We start from the raw sequence: 17,530 nt of genomic DNA, 5'->3' as shown, positions 1-17,530 counted from the left end.
CAAAATCCTTTGGTAATCCTCAGATTTCATGATGCCTTGCACACAGTCAAGGCACCCAGTGCCAGAGGCAGCAAAACAACCCCAAAACATCTTTGAACCTCCACCATATTTGACTGTAGGTACTGTGTTCTTTTCTTTGAAGGCTTCATTACATTTTCGGTAAACAGTAGAACGATGTGCTTTACCAAAAAGCTCTATCTTGGTCTCATCTGTCCATAAGACGTTCTCCCAGAAGGAATTTGGCTTACTCATGTACATTTTGGCAAACTGTAGTCTTGCTTTTTTATGTCTCTGTGTCAGCAGTGGGGTCCTCCTGGGTCTCCTGCCATAAGCGTTTCATTTCATTCAAATTTCGACGTATAGTTCGCGCTGACACTGATGCACCCTGAGCCTGCAGGACAGCTTGAATTTCTTTGGAACTTGTTTGGGGCTGCTTATCCACCATCCGGACTATCCTGCGTTGCAACCTTTCATCAATTTTTCTCTTCCGTCCACGTCCAGGGAGATTAGCTACAGTGCCATGGGTTGCAAACTTCTTGATCATGTTGCGCACTGTGGACAAAGGAACATCTAGATCTCTGGAGATGGACTTGTAACCTTGAGATTGTTGATATTTTTCCACAATTTTGGTTCTCAAGTCCTCAGACAGTTCTCTTTTCCTCTTTCTGTTCTCCATGCTTAGTGTGGCACACACAGAAACACAATGCAAAGACTGAGTCAACTTCTCTCCTTTTTATCTGCTTTCAGGTGTGATTTTTAGATTGCCCACACCTGTTACTTGCCCCAGGTGAGTTTAAAGGAGCATCACATGCTTGGAACAAACTTATTTATCCACAATTTTGAAAGGGTGCCAATAACTTTGTCCGGCCCATTTTTTTAGTTTTGTGTGAAATTATGTCAAATTTGCTTTTTTCCTGTTTTTTTTTGTGTTATTCCAATACACACAAAGGAAATAAACATGTGCATAGCAAAACATGTGTAATTTCAATACTTTTCTGTGAGAAATACTTCATTTTCTGGAAAAATTTCAGGGGTGCCAACAATTTTGGCCATGACTGTATAAGGCAAACTATTGTGAAAGAATACTTGGGGATCTTGTTGATTTCCTCTATCGCTTCAGATGCCAAACTTGCCTTAGAAACAAGCAAACAGCCTACTCTTCACCTGGTAATTGTGTGGTTCCAAAGGATAAAGCGTCACCTACAGCTGGATTTGTGGTGTCAGAGAGAAGAAGCCAGCTGACTAGGCACGGTGGATGACATACTTTTCCCGCACAGCAATTTGAAGAAATTCAAGTGATGAATGACTGTTTTGAAGTTATTGTTTTAGTAGCTTTATTTGTTGGCTAATTCAGGCTTTCGTTCATAGACCATACGCAGGCCATATAGGCTTACAGTTTCAATTCAACTATTTTATTATCTAAATAATATTATGTTATTAGAAGGCTCTTTCAAAGCGATTTGAGTTGTCAATGTGCCGCATTGCATTGTGAAAATAAATAAGATATTGTTCTTAATTCATGGCATGGTTTCTATTTATCCAAATGTTGAATAGACATTAATTCATGCAGGAACTTCTTACTCAGCACTGTCAACACTTTGTATTCAACACTTTTATAAGCCACAGAATGCGCGTTCTTCCTATTTCCACTCAGCGCTACAACAAGCACTGCAGCAGTACTGAATGAGTAGGAAAGTGTCTCTATAGGCTTGCGTTGATGTTATTATTAATGGCTTGGGGCTTTTTTAATATTGAGGAATATTTCACTTTCTCTGTTCATAGGAGTAACAACATGAATTTGTGCATGAGTTTTGCCATTAGCTGGAAGACGGTGTCCCTTTTTGGTCAGTGTCTGTGGAGGAAAGGGAGAGCGGAGGGATGTTGAGAGGCGGAACCCTCAGTCTGCTGCGCTCTCCCTCCGCTGACACTGACAATCAGATGCAGGCCCTATCAGTTTTCCCTGTTAACACTATCAACGTTTCCCTTTGCTGTGGCAATTGTGATCGAATCAACGCAATATTAGTGACTTTCAATGCAACATACCGAAACAAAACTATTTTGTTTTAGGCACAACGCATTAGAGTTGGAGTGCATTGACACGCACGACTCAGTCCGTACTCTACACAGACCGGTGAACTGGACTGTGTTTACAGAATGAGCGGTCGTGAGTAGATGCGCTTGCTTTGAGATGCATGTAGCCACGTGTGCACATTTTGTTCATATCCTTTGCTAGTTAGTGAGTTATTAGCCCAGATATAGATCATTTGTAGTCAGCAATAGCAGAGTGATTGCTTCCTACAAGAGCACAAAACATGTACATTTCTAGACATCTTTGAAAAGAGTCAGTTAAAGAGCTTTTTTTTGTCTTAAAGGGGCAGTGTTCTATTTTGAGACAGGCTTGAATAAGCTAAGTAGCCAATGGGCAGAGGGTAGCATAATTTGTCTGATTCTCCGTAATAATGGTATAGAAATAATAATGCATTTTATTTTGTAAAGTGTATTTTTTGCATCAAACAGCACAACAACATTTTTAGCCTACTTGGCCACTGTTAAAACTGTAACTTAAAGTGGGTACAGCCTGAGTGTTCACAGTAATCGTGCTCTGGAAGTTGCACCGAATTTTCACAACGTTCAAGTTTGCGCTCAGCAGACCTGAAATTTGCTCAGTGACTAAAACAATTAGAGGGAACATTGGTAGTAGGTGCCAGGCGCACCGGTTTGTGTCAAGAACTGCAACGCTGCTGGGTTTTTCACGCTCAACAGTCTCCCGTGTGTATCAAGAATGGTCCAGCACCCAAAGGACATCCAGCTAACTTGAAACAACTGTGGGAAGCATCGTAGTTAATATGGGCCAGCATCCCTATGGAATGCTTTCGACACCTTATAGAGTCCATATGCCCTGACGAATTGAGGCTGTTCTGATGGCAAAGGGGGGTGCAACTCAGTATTAGGTGTTCCTAATGTTTGGTATACTCAGTGTAGTTTGATAACTGCTTAACACTGTGAAATTCAATATTTTTACCTCAAATGTATCAATTTGAAATCAAATCATATATGGATGTGTCTTCAAGCAGGCGATACTGTATCAGTTGACAATTCACATAGGTGATCAGAAAATGGTATACCACACCATGCTACGTTTTTAGTCGGCAACTGCTTTACAATACCGTTATACCTGATGATTTGTCCTACGTATGTAATGTATAAAGATAATGAAACCTGCCATTGGATAAAAATTATAAAATAAACTGTACGAAAATTATATTTACCATCTACTATTCTTTATATTAAGCACTTCAAAAAGAACAGTTTTGAAATGTGTATCTTGTATTTTTTGCTATTGGATTAAATGGAAGTTAACATGACTTATGTATTGGTGACTAAATGAAAATGTTCTCATGGTATTTCACGGAAAACATAGGGTGAAAGATGTGTGAAACCCCAATGAATGCACAATCAAAGGTTTTGACCATAAAGATAGGAAGCAAGTGTTATCAGTTTAGATATTGGTACTTCAAGAGTTTTGAAAATATACCACTTACAACTGAATGATGCACCAAATAAATGATTTAAAAAAACTAACAAATGACAAGAAAATCATATCAAAAGTAATGTGAATATTGCATTTTGAAAAGCAGATCCTTAGATCGAATATGTATCCAAATTGAAAGTGATTTGATGTAGTGAAAAAGTGACTGTGAATTTGTTTGTTGTACTCAGTAAATTGAAAATGTGCTTAGTCTGATTAGATTTTTGTCCTTAATTGCACCAAAGTGATTGAAAATAACTAACATCACGGGTGACAAGCAAAGCATAGCAGCACAACTAACGGTTGTTTGTCAGATAAGCATTCGCCAAGTGTCTCCAAAGGTGTCTTAGCTTTCATAGTGTATTATGACGCATGATAAGTTGGACAGACGACAGCCTCTTCTGTCCATTGAGCCAATGCTGCTGCCCTGTTTCAAGGTCATTTATGTCTCTAGCTGACTACTCTGTCTGCATGCGTCACCTAAGCGATGTTGTGGATGGTGCGGCAGGTTAACCTGTGTGACAGCCTGTGTCCCAAATGGCCGTATATAGTGCACTACTTTTGGGTCCTGGTCCCAAAAAGGAATAGGGTGCCATTTGAGACACAGCCTGTGTCACAGGAATAGGGTGCCAGGACCCATTTGGAATGCAGACACATTCATCTGTACATTAACAGAGTCTGCAATGTGTGTGTGTGTGTGTGTTACCTGTGCGATACGGTGGTGCTGCAGGTTGATGACTCTGGACACAGCCATTTGAATGCTGCCAAACACCGCCACCACCTCCAGGATCTTATCGTCAAAGGACGGTGCCGTGAACGTCTGCAAGGAAGAGGACATGTCATTTTTTACATACACTGATTGTACAAAACACCCCTTTTTGTCCTCAGAACAGCCTCAATTCATCAGGGCATGAACTCTACAAGGCCCATGTTGAATCCAATGCTTCCCATAGTTGTGTCAAGTTGGCTGGATGTCCTTTGGGTGGTGGACCATTCTTGAAACACAAGGGAAACTGTTGAGCATGAAAAACCTAGCAGCGTTGCAGTTCTTAACACATTCAAACCGGTGCGCCTGGCACCTACTACCATACCCTGTTCAAGGGCACTTAAATATTTTGTCTTGCCCATTCAGCCTCTGAATGGCACACATACACAATCCATGTCTCAAGGCTTAAAAATAATTTTTTAACCCGTCTCCCCCCTGACTAAAGTGAATTTTTCACCTGTATTCACCTGGTCAGTCTATGTCATGGAAAGACCAGGTGTTCCATATGTTTTGTACTCAGTGTATATGCCACATATATTGGTCGAGTGGCAACACTCTTCGACACGTCACATATACAGAGCCTTCAGAAAGTATTCACACCCCTTGACTTTTTCAAAATGTTGTTGTGTTACAGCCTGAATTTAAAATAGATTAAATGTAGATTGTGTTACCTGCCTACACACAATACCCCATAAGTGGAATTATGTTTTTAGAATTGTTTACAAATTCATAAAAATGGAAAGCTGAAATGTCTTGTTATGGCATGCCTAAATAATTTCACACACTGTGTGCAATAATAGTGTATAACGTGATTTTTGAATGACTACCTCATCTCTGTACCCCACACATACAATTATCTGTAAGGTCCCTCAGTCAAACACAGATTCAATTACAAAGACCAGGGAGGTTTTCCAATGCCTCACAAAGAAGGGCACTTACTGGTAGATGGGGACATAAAAAAAAAAGCAGACATTAAATATCCCTTTGAGCATGGTGAAGTTATTCATTACAATTTGGATGGCGTCTCAATACACCCAGTCACTACAAAGATACAGGCGTCCTTCCTAACTTAGTTGCCGGAGAGGAAGGAAACCGCTCAGGGATTTCACCACGAGGCCAATGGTCCTTAAATGTACACAGAGAACTAACATTAATAATAATATGCATGTCAATCTCTCCTGGCTCAAAGTAGAGGAGATATTGACTTCATCACTACTTGTATTTGTGAGAGGTATTGACATATTGAATGCACTGAGCAGTCTGTTTAAACTACTAGCACACAACTCGGACACCCATGCATAGTCCACAAGACATTCCACCAGAGGTCTCTTCACAGTCTAGAAAGTCCAGAACAGACTATAGGAGGTGCACAGTACTACATAGAGCCATGACTATTCCACATCAAATAACTCATGCAAGGAGTAAAATCAGATTTAAAAAAAAAAAAAAAAAAAACATCCTATGGAGTAGTGGGGATTGTGAAGAGACAAACACACAGGCACAGACACATGCGTACACACACACACAATAACATATGCACTATACATACACTAGACATGAATTTTGTGTTGTAGATATGTGGTAGTAGAGTAGTGGCCTGAGGGCACACACTTAATGTGTTGTGAAATCTGTTGTGAAATGTTTTGTAATGTTTTTAAAATTGTATAACTGCCTTAATTTTGCTGGACCCCAGGAAGAGTAGCTGCTGCCTTGGCAGCAGCTAATGGGGATCCATAATAAATAAAAATGGTGACTTTAAAACAGTTACAGAGTTTAAATGGCTGTGATAGGAGAAAACTGAGGATGGATCAACAATATTGTAGTTACTCCACAATACTAACCTAAATGACAGAGTGAAAAGAAGGAAGCCTGTACAGAATAAAAATATTCCAAAACATGCATCCTGTTTGCAATAAGGCACTCAAGTAAAACTGCAGAAAATGTGGCAAAGAAATTAACTTTATGTCCTGAATATGAAGCGTTATGTTTGGAGCAAATGCAACACAACACTGAGTACCACTCTTCATATTTTCAAGCATGGTGGTGGCTGCATCATGTTATGGGTATGCTTGTCATCGGCAAGGACTAGGGAATTGTTTTGGGGATAAAAATAAACGCAATAAAGCTAAGCACAGCCAAAACCCTAAAGGAAAACCTGGTTCAGTCTGCTTTCCAACAGACACTGGGAGACAGATTCCTAAAACCAAGGCCAAATATACACTGGAGTAGCTTAGCAAGACGACATTGAATTTTCCTGAGTTGCCTAGTTACAGTTTTGACTTAAAATTGGCTTGCAAATCTATGGCAAGACTTGAAAATTGCTGTCTAGCAATGATCAACAAACCAACTTGACAAGAGCTTGAAGAATTATAAAAATAATAATGTGCAAATATTGTACAATCCAGGTGTGCAAAGCTCTTAGAGACTTATCCTGAAAGACTCACAGCTGTAATCGCTGCCAAAGGTGATTCTAACATGTATTGACTTGAGTGACCCATAAAAAGAAAAAATCTGTGTCACAGAGGGACAAAAATAAAAGATTAAGGTAAATAAGGAAGCAAAAGGCCAAAACAGCAGAATAACTCAGTTTTGTAATTGTGCTTAGCTCTATTCCATTTCTTTTTTATCCTGAAAAACTCCCCAGTCCTTAACAATTACAAACATACCCATAACATGATGCAGCCACCACTATGCTTGAAAATGTGGAGAGTGGTACTCAGTAATGTGTTGTATTGAATTTGCCCCAAACATAACACTTTATACAAAAATTACATTTTTTTTGCAGTATTACTGTAGTACCTTGTTGCAAACAGGATGCATATTTTGTAATATTTTTATTCTGCACAGGCTTCCTTCTTTTCACTCTATCAATTAGGTTAATATTGTGGAGTAACTACAATGTTGTTTTGTCCTATTACAGCCATTAAACCGTAACTGTTAGGCCTCATGGTGAACTCTGAGCAGTTTCCATCCTCTCCGGCAACTGAGTTAGGAAGGACGCCTGTATCTTTGTAGTGACTGGGTGTTTTGATACACACTCCAAAGTGTAATTAACAACTTCACCATGCTCAAAGGGATATTCAATGTCTGCTTTTCTTATTTTTACGCATCTACCAATAGCTGTCCTTCTTTGTGGTTAAATCTGTTTGAAATTCACTGCACACCTGAGGGACCTTACAGATAATTGTATGTAGTCATTCAAAAATAAAGTTAAACATTATTATAGTTCATGCAACTTATTATGTGACTTGTTAAGCAAAGTTTTACTCTTGAACTTATTTAGGCTTGCCATAACAAAGGGGTTGAATACTTATTGACGTAAGATATTTCAGCTTTTTTATTTTTATTAATTTGTAAACATTTTGAAAAAAACAATTCCACTTTCAAATTATGGGGTATTGTGTGTAGTCCAGTGACAAAAAAAATCGCAATTTAATCCATTTTAAATTCAGGCTATAACACAACATTTTTCAAAAGTCAGGGGGTGTGAACATACAGTGAATTAGGAAAGTATCCAGAACCCTTGACTTTTCCACATTTTGTTACGTTACAGCCTTAATTCTAAAATGGATTAAAAAAAATAATAATCCTCATCAATCTACACACAATACCCCATGATGACAAAGCGAAAACAGGTTTTTAGAAATGTTAGCAAATTAAAAAAAAAATACAAATAACAAATAAAATACCTGATTTACGTAAGTATTCAGACCCTTTGCTATGAGACTTGAAATTGAGCTCATGTGCATCCTGTTTCCATTGATAATCCTTGAGCTGTTTCTACAACTTGATTGGAGTCCACCTGTGGTAAATACAATTGATAGGACATGATTTGGAAAGGCACACACCTGTCTATATAATGTCCCACAGTTGACAGTGCATGTCAGAGCAAACACTAAGCCATGAGGTCAAAGGAATTGTTCGTGGAGCTCAGAGACAGGATTGTGAAAAAGCACAGATCTGGGGAAGGGTCCCAAAAAATGTCTACAGCATTGAAGGTGCCCAAGAACACAGTGGCCCCCTGCATTCTTAAATGGAAGAAGTTTGGAACCACCAAGACTCTTCTTAGAGCTGGCCGCCCAGCCAAACTGAGCAATCGGGGGAGAAGGACCTTGGTCAGGGAGGTGACCAAGAACCTGATGGTCACTCTGACAGAGCTCCAGAGTTCCTCTGTGGAGATGGGAGACCCTTCCAGAAGGACAACCGTCTCTGCAGCACTCCTCCAATCAGGCCTTTATGGTAGAGTGGCCAGACAGAAGCCACTCCTCAGTTAAAGGCACATGACATCCCTCTTAGAGTTTGCCAAAAGGCACCTAAAGGACTCTCAGACCATGAGCAACAAGATTATCTGGCCTGATGAAACCAAGATTGAAATATTTGGCCTGAATGCCAAGCATCATGTCTCGAGGAAACATGGCACCATCCCTACGGTGAAGCATGGTGGTGACAGCATCATGCTGTGGGAATGTTTTTCAATGGCAGGGACTGGGAGACTAGCCAGGATCGAGGGAAAGATGAAAAGAGCAAAGTACAGAGAGATCCTTGATGAAAACCTGCTCCAGAGCGCTCAGGACCTCAGACTGGGGTGAAGGTTCACCTTCCAACAGGACAACAACCCTAAGCACACAGCCAAGACAATGCAGGAGTGGCTTCGGGACAAGTCTCTGAATGTCCTTGAGTGGCCCAGACAGAGCCCGGACTTGTACCCGATCGAACATCTCTGGAGAGACCTGAAAATATCTGTGCAGCGACGCTCCCCATCCAACCTGACAGAGGTTGAGAGGATCTGCAGAGTAGAATGGGAGAAACTCCCCAAATACAGGTGCCAAGCTCGTAGCGTCATACCCAAGAAGACTCGAGGCTGTAATCCCTGCCAAAGGTGCTTCAACAAAGTACTGAGTAAAGGGTCTCAATACTTATTTTTAATACATTAGCAAAAATTTCACAAAAATTGGTTTTTGCTTTGTCATTATGGGGTATTGTGTGTAGATTGATGAGAAATACTTTAAAAAATTTTTTTTATCCATTTCAGAATAAGGCTTTAACGTAACAAAATGTGGAAAAAGTCAAGGGGTCTGAATACTTTCCGAATGCACTGTATATGTTGTGCATTGTACACTGTACACTGAGTGTACAAAACATTAGGAACACCTTCCTAATATTGAGTTACACCCCCTTTTGTCCTCAGAACAGCCTCAATTCATCAGGGCATGAACTCTACAAGGTGTCGAAAGCGTTCCACAGAGATGCTGGCCCATGTTGTCTCCAATGCCTCCCATAGTTGTGTCAAGTTGGCTGGATGTCCTTTGGGTGGTGGACCATTCTTGATACACACGGAAAACTGTTGAGCGTGAGAAACCCAGCAGCATTGCAGTTCATGACACCCTCAAACCGGTGCGCCTGACACCTACTACCACACCCCGTTCAAAGGCACTTAAATATTTTGTCTTGCCCATTCACCCTCTGAATGGCACACATACACAATCCATGTCTCAAGGCTTAAAAATAATTTTTTAACCCGTCTCCTCCCCTTCATCTATGACATCAATAAGGGATCATAGCTTTCATCTGGATTCACCTGGTCAGTCTATGTCATGGAAAGAGCATGTGTTCCTAATGTTTTGTACACTCAGAGTATATCTCATATGTGGTTAGTCACACATAAACACAACGCTGACTGGGGGGATTGATGTGATGTGGGTTAGATTTGTGCTGGGTGTATTCTGGTTTTGTAGAGGGAAGGGGTTAAATAATAATTATCATTATTATACAAATATTAATAATACTTGTGATTTACATAGCACTTTACAAAGACCCAAAGATGCTTAAAACATTAAAAACAAAAATGTGGAAGAAACATGTGAGTACTGAGTCATATTGTAGTTATGCAACAACAACACAAAGAGAGGGTTTTGATGACACTTACATCATCCTCTTTGGTCCCGCCCCAGAAGTTGGTGCCGCCTGCGTAGCTGGGGATGTTCAGGACAGCTATGCCCTGCAGACTGGGTAGGGGGATAGACCTCCCGTCGCACTAAACACACATATTATCATATTGTAACAGAACAAAACTGTCTGCATATGCTCTGATACAAACTCCCACAATCACAACACCAGACATTAATCGAAAAGTCCAAAAACGGATGTGCCAATCCCAGATTGCCCCTTAGGGTCAGGGTTAGATTTATGGGATGTCTCTTTAGGGTACGGCACACTGAGGCGCATGACACGTAAAATATATGACGTACATCATTGTCCGTTTTTTTTGTCTGTCGAAAGTTTAACGCATCTCTGCTTTTTTTCCGAATGAGTTGCACACGTACAAAGGCGGATATATTGTTCTTTGTCTGACAAGTTTTTTGTTGGACAATTTTAACTAATCTCTGTTGTCATTCATCCAGCAACGGATGACAGCCATTGAAAAACCATTGGCTCCATCCGGGATATTCAGACAAAATCTCAAAATGGCCGTACCCTTAGTTGCACCCACTTGGTTACTGTTGTGTTTTCTTACCTCCAGCAGTACCTTCTGCTCTAGGTTCTTGTAGGTGCGATGCAGCAGCTCCTTGGTGCCCAGAACCCCGTACCACATCATGTTCTTGGTGCGACTCCTGAACACAGACCGACCCACATCTTAACACAGTGACCGAGCACACACATACATATACATAGAACCAAAACACAAAACACAAAGAAATGTACTTTATGTTCGACAAAGAAACGTTAGGCTCTTTGTGGAGAGCAGTGGCACAGAAATGGAAGACATTGCTATTCTAAAGGACAAAACACACTGTGAGGACGAAGGTAAAAGCAGGTAAAAGCTAACATGTCGCGGCCACTCACTGCTTTTAGCCGTTGGTCTTTGCGGTGTGTCTGAGCTATAAACAGTCTCTCCAGGATTTTGGGGGTTTCTTTATTTTGCTTTGATTTTCCTGCGGCAATACAGACATTTTGCGAAGACATGGGACTGATTTCGGACTAATTTCCTACAGTTCAGCGCATTTTGCCTTGGCTAACGCAGTGTTCTTATGCTCAAACATTATAAGAAAATCAAAGTGGGCCCCAATCGGTGTGCCCTTCTTGCCCGGTCAGACAAATATTCCTGAATTAATTGTTTTTTGAATTTTCGATTCTCCCTGACTGGTTTTACTTTGGTGATTGTTATTTACATAATATTTTCTACTTTCTATTTAATTTTTGTCGTTTAAGTTTACACTTAAAGTGTTTTTCCAATCCCAAAAGTTAATTTCTAAACTGTTTGGTCTGTTTTACAGTTTTACACTGACCCAGACTAGACCACTTGAGACCCAGACCCAATCTATTGAGACCCAGACCCAATCTATCAAGACCCTGTGTATTGAGACCATGACCAGACCAACACTGTATTTATGTGGTCTCAAGACAAAGACCACGAGATCAAGACTCCATCTCTGCTTCTCACCCTATCCAGGACTGGGTCTACCTGGTTTAGTTAGCAGGCGAGAGCTTCCGCCTCATTCCTCAGTTACCTGCACTTCTCTGGATGCTCGTCCCGCTTATTGTTGAAGTCCAGTGAGATCTTAGCATCCAGGCCGATCCCAAAGTAGTTGTTCATCACACATTTCTCAGTGTAGCAGTCACTGAAACCAAACACAGTACATGGTCACTCACAACTCTGGCTCAAAAGTTAGATGATGACGATGAGGTTGGGCATAACGGGATCGTTCACTTCAAACGCATGGGGAAAGCAGGGACATTGAAAGAGGAAGGCAGAGCTCTTTCCCATGCTTTTTAATACACCACTAGCTACTTCAATCCGTGTCCACTAGCATTGCTCCATGCTCCAAAGACGCTGGTCAGGAAATTCTGGACGTTGTTTAATAACCAGCTAACAAACCTACAAACGGTTTGGATGAAATTACAACACCAAAGGTAAGTTGAAAATCAGCTAAAACCTAAAAAGTTAACTAACCCTTTATGGGAAGGAGGAGAAAGACTGAAACGTGGACACTCACAAGGTCTCTGGGTCGAAGCTGAAGGAGTCAGCGTTGACCAGCAGTCTGCTGATGACCGAACTGCTGGAGAGGGAGCCAGAGATACCAGCCCTGAGACCTGAACACACACATAAACACACACACACTTAACACTGACTGACAATTGAGCACAGACAGAGCAAAATTACAGTACCAGTCAAAAGTTTGGACACACCTACTCATTCAAGGGTTTTTCTTTATTTTTACTATTTTCTACATTGTAGAATAATAGTGAATACATCAAAACTATGAAATAACACATATGGAATAATGTAGTAACCAAAAGTGTTAAACAAAGCAAAATATATTTTATATTTGAGATTCTACAAATAGCCACCCTTTGCCTTGATGACAGCTTTGCACACTCTTGGCATTCTCTCAACCAGCTTCACCTGGAATGCTTTTCCAACAGTCTTGAAGGAGTTCCCACATATGCTGAGCACTTGTTGGCTGCTTCTCCTTCACTCTGCCGTCCGACTCATCCCAAACCATCTCAATTGGGTTGAGGTCGGGGGATTGTGGAGGCCAGGTCATCTGATGCAGCACTCCATCACTCTCCTTCTTGGTAAAATAGCCCTTACACAGCCTGGAGGTGTGTTGGGTCATTGTCCTGTTGAAAAACAAATGATAGTCCCACTAACCCCAAACCAGATGGGATGGCGTATCACTGCAGAATCCTGTGGTATCCATGCTGGTTAAGTGTGCCTTGAATTCTAAATAAATCATAGACAGTGTCACCAGCAAAGCACCCCCACACCATAACACCTCCTCCTCCATGCTTTACGATGGGAACTACACATGCAGAGATCCTCCGTTCACCCACACCGCGTCTCACAAAGACACGGCCCCGTTGGAACCAAAAATATCAAATTTGGACTCCAGACCAAAGGACACATTTCCACCGGTCTAATGTCCATTGCTCGTGTTTCTTGGCCCAAGCAGGTCTCTTCTTCATATTGGTGTCCTTTAGTAGTGGTTTCTTCGCAGCAATTCAACCATGAAGGCCTGATTCACACAGTCCCCTCTGAACAGTTGATGTTGAGATGTGTCTGACTTGAACTCTGTTCATTTATTTGGGCTGCAATTTCTGAGGCTGGTAATTCTAATGAACTTATCCTGCAGCAGAGGTAAATCTGGGTCTTCCATTCCTGTGGCGGTCCTCATGAGAGCCCGTTTTATCATAGCGCTTGATGGTTTTTGCGACTGCACTTGAAGAAACTTTCAAAGTTCTTGAACTTTTCCGGATTGACTGACCTTCATGTCTTAAAGTAATGATGGACTGTCGTTTCTCTTTGCTTATTTGAGGTTTTCTTGCCATAATATGGACTTGGTCTTTTACGAAATAGGGCTATCTTCTGTATACCCCCCTACCTTGTCACAACACAACTGATTGGCTCAAACGCATTAAGAAGGAAAGAAATTCCACAAATTAACTTTTAAGAAGGCACACCTGTTAATTGAAATGCATTCCAGGTGACTACCTCATGAAGCTGGTTGAGCGAATGCCAAGAGTGTGCAAAGCTGTCATCAAGGCAAAGGGTGGCTATTTGAATAACTCTTTTTTGGTTACTACATGATTCCATATGTGTTATTTCATAGTTTTGATGTGTTCACTATTATTCTACAATATAAAAAATAGTAAAAATAAATAAAAACCCTTGAATGAGTAGGTGTGTCCAAACTTTTGACTCGTAGTGTATATCACAGGAATATAATGTCTAATATTGTTAAAAATAGGTGTCAATTATTTCCGGTGTACTAGTGCTGAGCGATTAACCAAAATGTTGGTTATTTTTCGTTTTTTAAACAACTATATGGCCAATATTGGTTCAATTATTTGAATTCCATTTCATTCTGGTTTTCTCTGCGAGCTCAATGCGCACATTGCGCTGCAGTTTCTCTAGAGATGAATCAGATCATGCCCAAACTGTGCCATGTAGTAGGCAGTTGTAGTTTCCAACAGGCCAATGTTCAACATAATTATCAAGTTTTCTATGCTAAACTAACTACAATGACCGGTCTGTGTTTCTTTTACGCCTGCTACGTAAGGGACAGAAAAATGCGGATCAAGAGGGGATACATAGAGAGCAGTTTCTTCGCCAGGTATCTCTACCTGAAAATACATGATCTACAGTGAGGGAAAAAAGTATTTGATCCCCTGCTGATTTTGTATGTTTGCCCACTGACAAAGAAATGATCAGTCTATAATTTTAATGGTAGGTTTATTTGAACAGTGAGAGACAGAATAACAACAAAATAATCCAGAAAAAAGCATGTTAAAAATGTTATAAATTGATTTGCATTTTAATGAGGGAAATAAGTATTTGACCCCTCTGCAAAACATGACTTAGTACTTGGTGGCAAAACCCTTGTTGGCAATCACAAAGGTCAGACGTTTCTTGTAGTTGGCCACCAGGTTTGCACACATCTCAGGAGGGATTTAGTCCCACTCCTCTTTGCAGATCTTCTCCAAGTCATTAAGGTTTCGAGGCTGACGTTTGGCAACTCGAACCTTCAGCTCCCTCCACAGATTTTCTATGGGATTAAGGTCTGGAGACTGGCTAGGCCACTCCAGGACCTTAATGTGCTTCTTCTTGAGCCACTCCTTTGTTGCCTTGGCCGTGTGTTTTGGGTCATTGTCATGCTGGAATACCCATCCACAACCCATTTTCAATGCCCTGGCTGAGGGAAGGAGGTTCTCACCCAAGATTTGACGGTACATGGCCCCGTCCATCGTCCCTTTGATGCGGTGAAGTTGTCCTGTCCCCTTAGCAGAAAAAACACCCCCAAAGCATAATGTTTCCACCTCCATGTTTGACGGTGGGGATGGTGTTCTTGGGGTCATAGGCAGCATTCCTCCTCCTCCAAACACGGCAAGTTGAGTTGATGCCAAAGAGCTCGATTTTGGTCTCATCTGACCACAACACTTTCACCCAGTTCTCCTCTGAATCATTCAGATGTTCATTGACAAACTTCAGACGGCCCTGTATATGTGCTTTCTTGAGCAGGTGGACCTTGTGGGCGCTGCAGGATTTCAGTCCTTCACGGCGTAGCGTGTTACCAATTGTTTTCTTGGTGACTATGGTCCCAGCTGCCTTGAGATCATTGACAAGATCCTCCCGTGTAGTTCTGGGCTGATTCCTCACCGTTCTCATGATCATTGCAACTCCACGAGGTGAGATCTTGCATGGAGCCCCAGGCCGAGGGAGATTGACAGTTCTTTTGTGTTTCTTCCATTTGCGAATAATCGCACCAACTGTTGTCACCTTCTCACCAAGCTGCTTGGCGATGGTCTTGTAGCCCATTCCAGCCTTGTGTAGGTCTACAATCTTGTCCCTGACATCCTTGGAGAGCTCTTTGGTCTTGGCCATGGTGGAGAGTTTGGAATCTGATTGATTGATTGCTTCTGTGGACAGGTGTCTTTTATACAGGTAACAAGCTGAGATTAGGAGCACTCCCTTTAAGAGTGTGCTCCTAATCTCAGCTCGTTACCTGTATAAAAGACACCTGGGAGCCAGAAATCTTTCTGATTGAGAGGGGGTCAAATACTTATTTCCCTCATTAAAATGCAAATCAATTTATAACATTTTTGACATGCGTTTTTCTGGATTTTTGTTGTTGTTATTCTGTCTCTCACTGTTCAAATAAACCTACCATTAAAATGATAGACTGATCATTTCTTTGACAGTGGGCAAACGTACAAAATCAGCTGGGGATCAAATACTTTTTTCCCTCACTGTAAGTGATTGTTAGTTGGTATTCAGCAGTCCTAAAAGTATGCTTTATTTACTTTGAAGAACTACTAAAATAGTGATTTTGTCAGACAGCATAGGCAGCAGCTCTATAGAGATGAGATGATGACTTGGAATGAAATAATAAAGTCATCAAATAAAAAAAAAATTATATACACAACAACTGAAATATTTTATTAAAGTAAAGTAATGTGAATAACTGATCGTTATTTAGTGATAAGCAGTAATGGGCAGTCACTACCGTCCCAGGACTTTAATTAATTGTTTTATTCTGTGTTGTTACAGCATTTAACTCACATAATGCATAGTGCATTTGTTTAAAAAGAAATATCGAAACTGAAATTGAAAATTGTGATTTGTTTTTTATAATCGAACCGACCTCAAAAAGAACTAATCGCGCAGCACTACAATGTACACAAGTGTCCAAGGGGGTCGGGGTCGATTTGGGAACTGAGGGCCCTCGGTACAGAGCTGGTGAGAACTTGTGCCCTTACTTGGGTAGAGGATCTTGGTGTTGAGCATCGGCATGTTCTCGCGACTTCCTGTCTGGGCAGGAAGTGACGCTGAGCTGCCCAGTGACAGGCTTCCTTTGCTGATGAGCTTCTCACAAGGAGTCTTGGACACTACAGGATGAAACAGAGATACAGAAAGACATGCGACACAGAAAGACATGAGACACAGAAAGACATGAGACACAGAAAGACATGAGACACTGGGATCTTGATTAAAGACCCACTCATTTGAAAAACAACGCACATTTATAAGTGATAATCTTCAAGAAAAAATGGGCACGCATCATTAATTAAATGATCAGTTTCATCTGGGCCGTGTTCATTAGGGCACATAACGAAAAACAATTTAAAAGGTGGTCCTTCCCTGGTTCGAACTGTTTTCTTACGTTTGGTACCAAATTAACATGACCCAGGTTAGGAGACTCCGGGTTCAATGACTGACCTCTGCGGATTGGATGACTCCTGGTGCTTTTACAGGCGTTCCCGCTGTAGGACGACTGCAGAGACAGCTTGTCCTGCTCTTCCTCCTCCTCCTCCTCCTCCTCCTCCCCCTCCTCCTCCACCCCCAGAGCAAACACCTCCTGAGTCTGGGCATTCTGCTCGTCCACCGCTGATAGAAGATGAGTATAGATGATAGATGGCAACTATATTATATCAGGGTTGGGGTACATCCATTCCATTTCGCTTCACTCAATTCAGGAAGTCAACTGAAATTCGTATTCCAATAACTATCAAGCCTGATCTGAGACATGGCTACAAGGTTACCCAGGAGTCCTGCTCTACTGTTGCAATGCTTATGGCTTTGATGTTTTGTCTGTCCTGTTTTTATGTAACATGTGAAACATCAAGTATGCGAAGTAGATCAGTGTAGTCTACTATGTTTTTATGTTTGTTTATTTTTTTTTACCACATCAGACAAAAAGTTCCCTTACAGGAAAAATAACCTTATTGTAATTCTA

At 41.1% G+C, this 17,530-nt stretch overlaps 1 protein-coding gene across 8 annotated transcripts in view; it reads right to left on the bottom strand.

Annotated features, from left to right (window-relative positions):
* Positions 1 to 17,530, bottom strand: part of LOC121567283 (diacylglycerol kinase delta) — a 121,869-nt gene that overhangs the window by 28,994 nt on the left and 75,345 nt on the right. For all 8 annotated transcript variants that reach the window (XR_006001092.1, XM_041877193.1, XM_041877194.1 and 5 more), the window contains 7 exons: positions 17,014 to 17,181; positions 16,554 to 16,682; positions 12,290 to 12,386; positions 11,804 to 11,914; positions 10,810 to 10,906; positions 10,222 to 10,329; positions 4,236 to 4,349 (listed from right to left, as the gene is read on the bottom strand). Coding sequence is in view for 7 of the 8 variants with exons in the window: in XM_041877193.1 (XP_041733127.1) it covers positions 4,236 to 4,349; positions 10,222 to 10,329; positions 10,810 to 10,906; positions 11,804 to 11,914; positions 12,290 to 12,386; positions 16,554 to 16,682; positions 17,014 to 17,181 (824 nt within the window). In the remaining variant the exon portion in view is untranslated. The remainder of the gene's footprint in view (positions 1 to 4,235; positions 4,350 to 10,221; positions 10,330 to 10,809; positions 10,907 to 11,803; positions 11,915 to 12,289; positions 12,387 to 16,553; positions 16,683 to 17,013; positions 17,182 to 17,530) is intronic.

The sequence above is a fragment of the Coregonus clupeaformis genome, chromosome 6 (genome assembly GCF_020615455.1).
Source record: "Coregonus clupeaformis isolate EN_2021a chromosome 6, ASM2061545v1, whole genome shotgun sequence".
NCBI lineage: Eukaryota > Metazoa > Chordata > Actinopteri > Salmoniformes > Salmonidae > Coregonus > Coregonus clupeaformis.
This window is presented reverse-complemented; position numbering and strand designations above follow the sequence as displayed.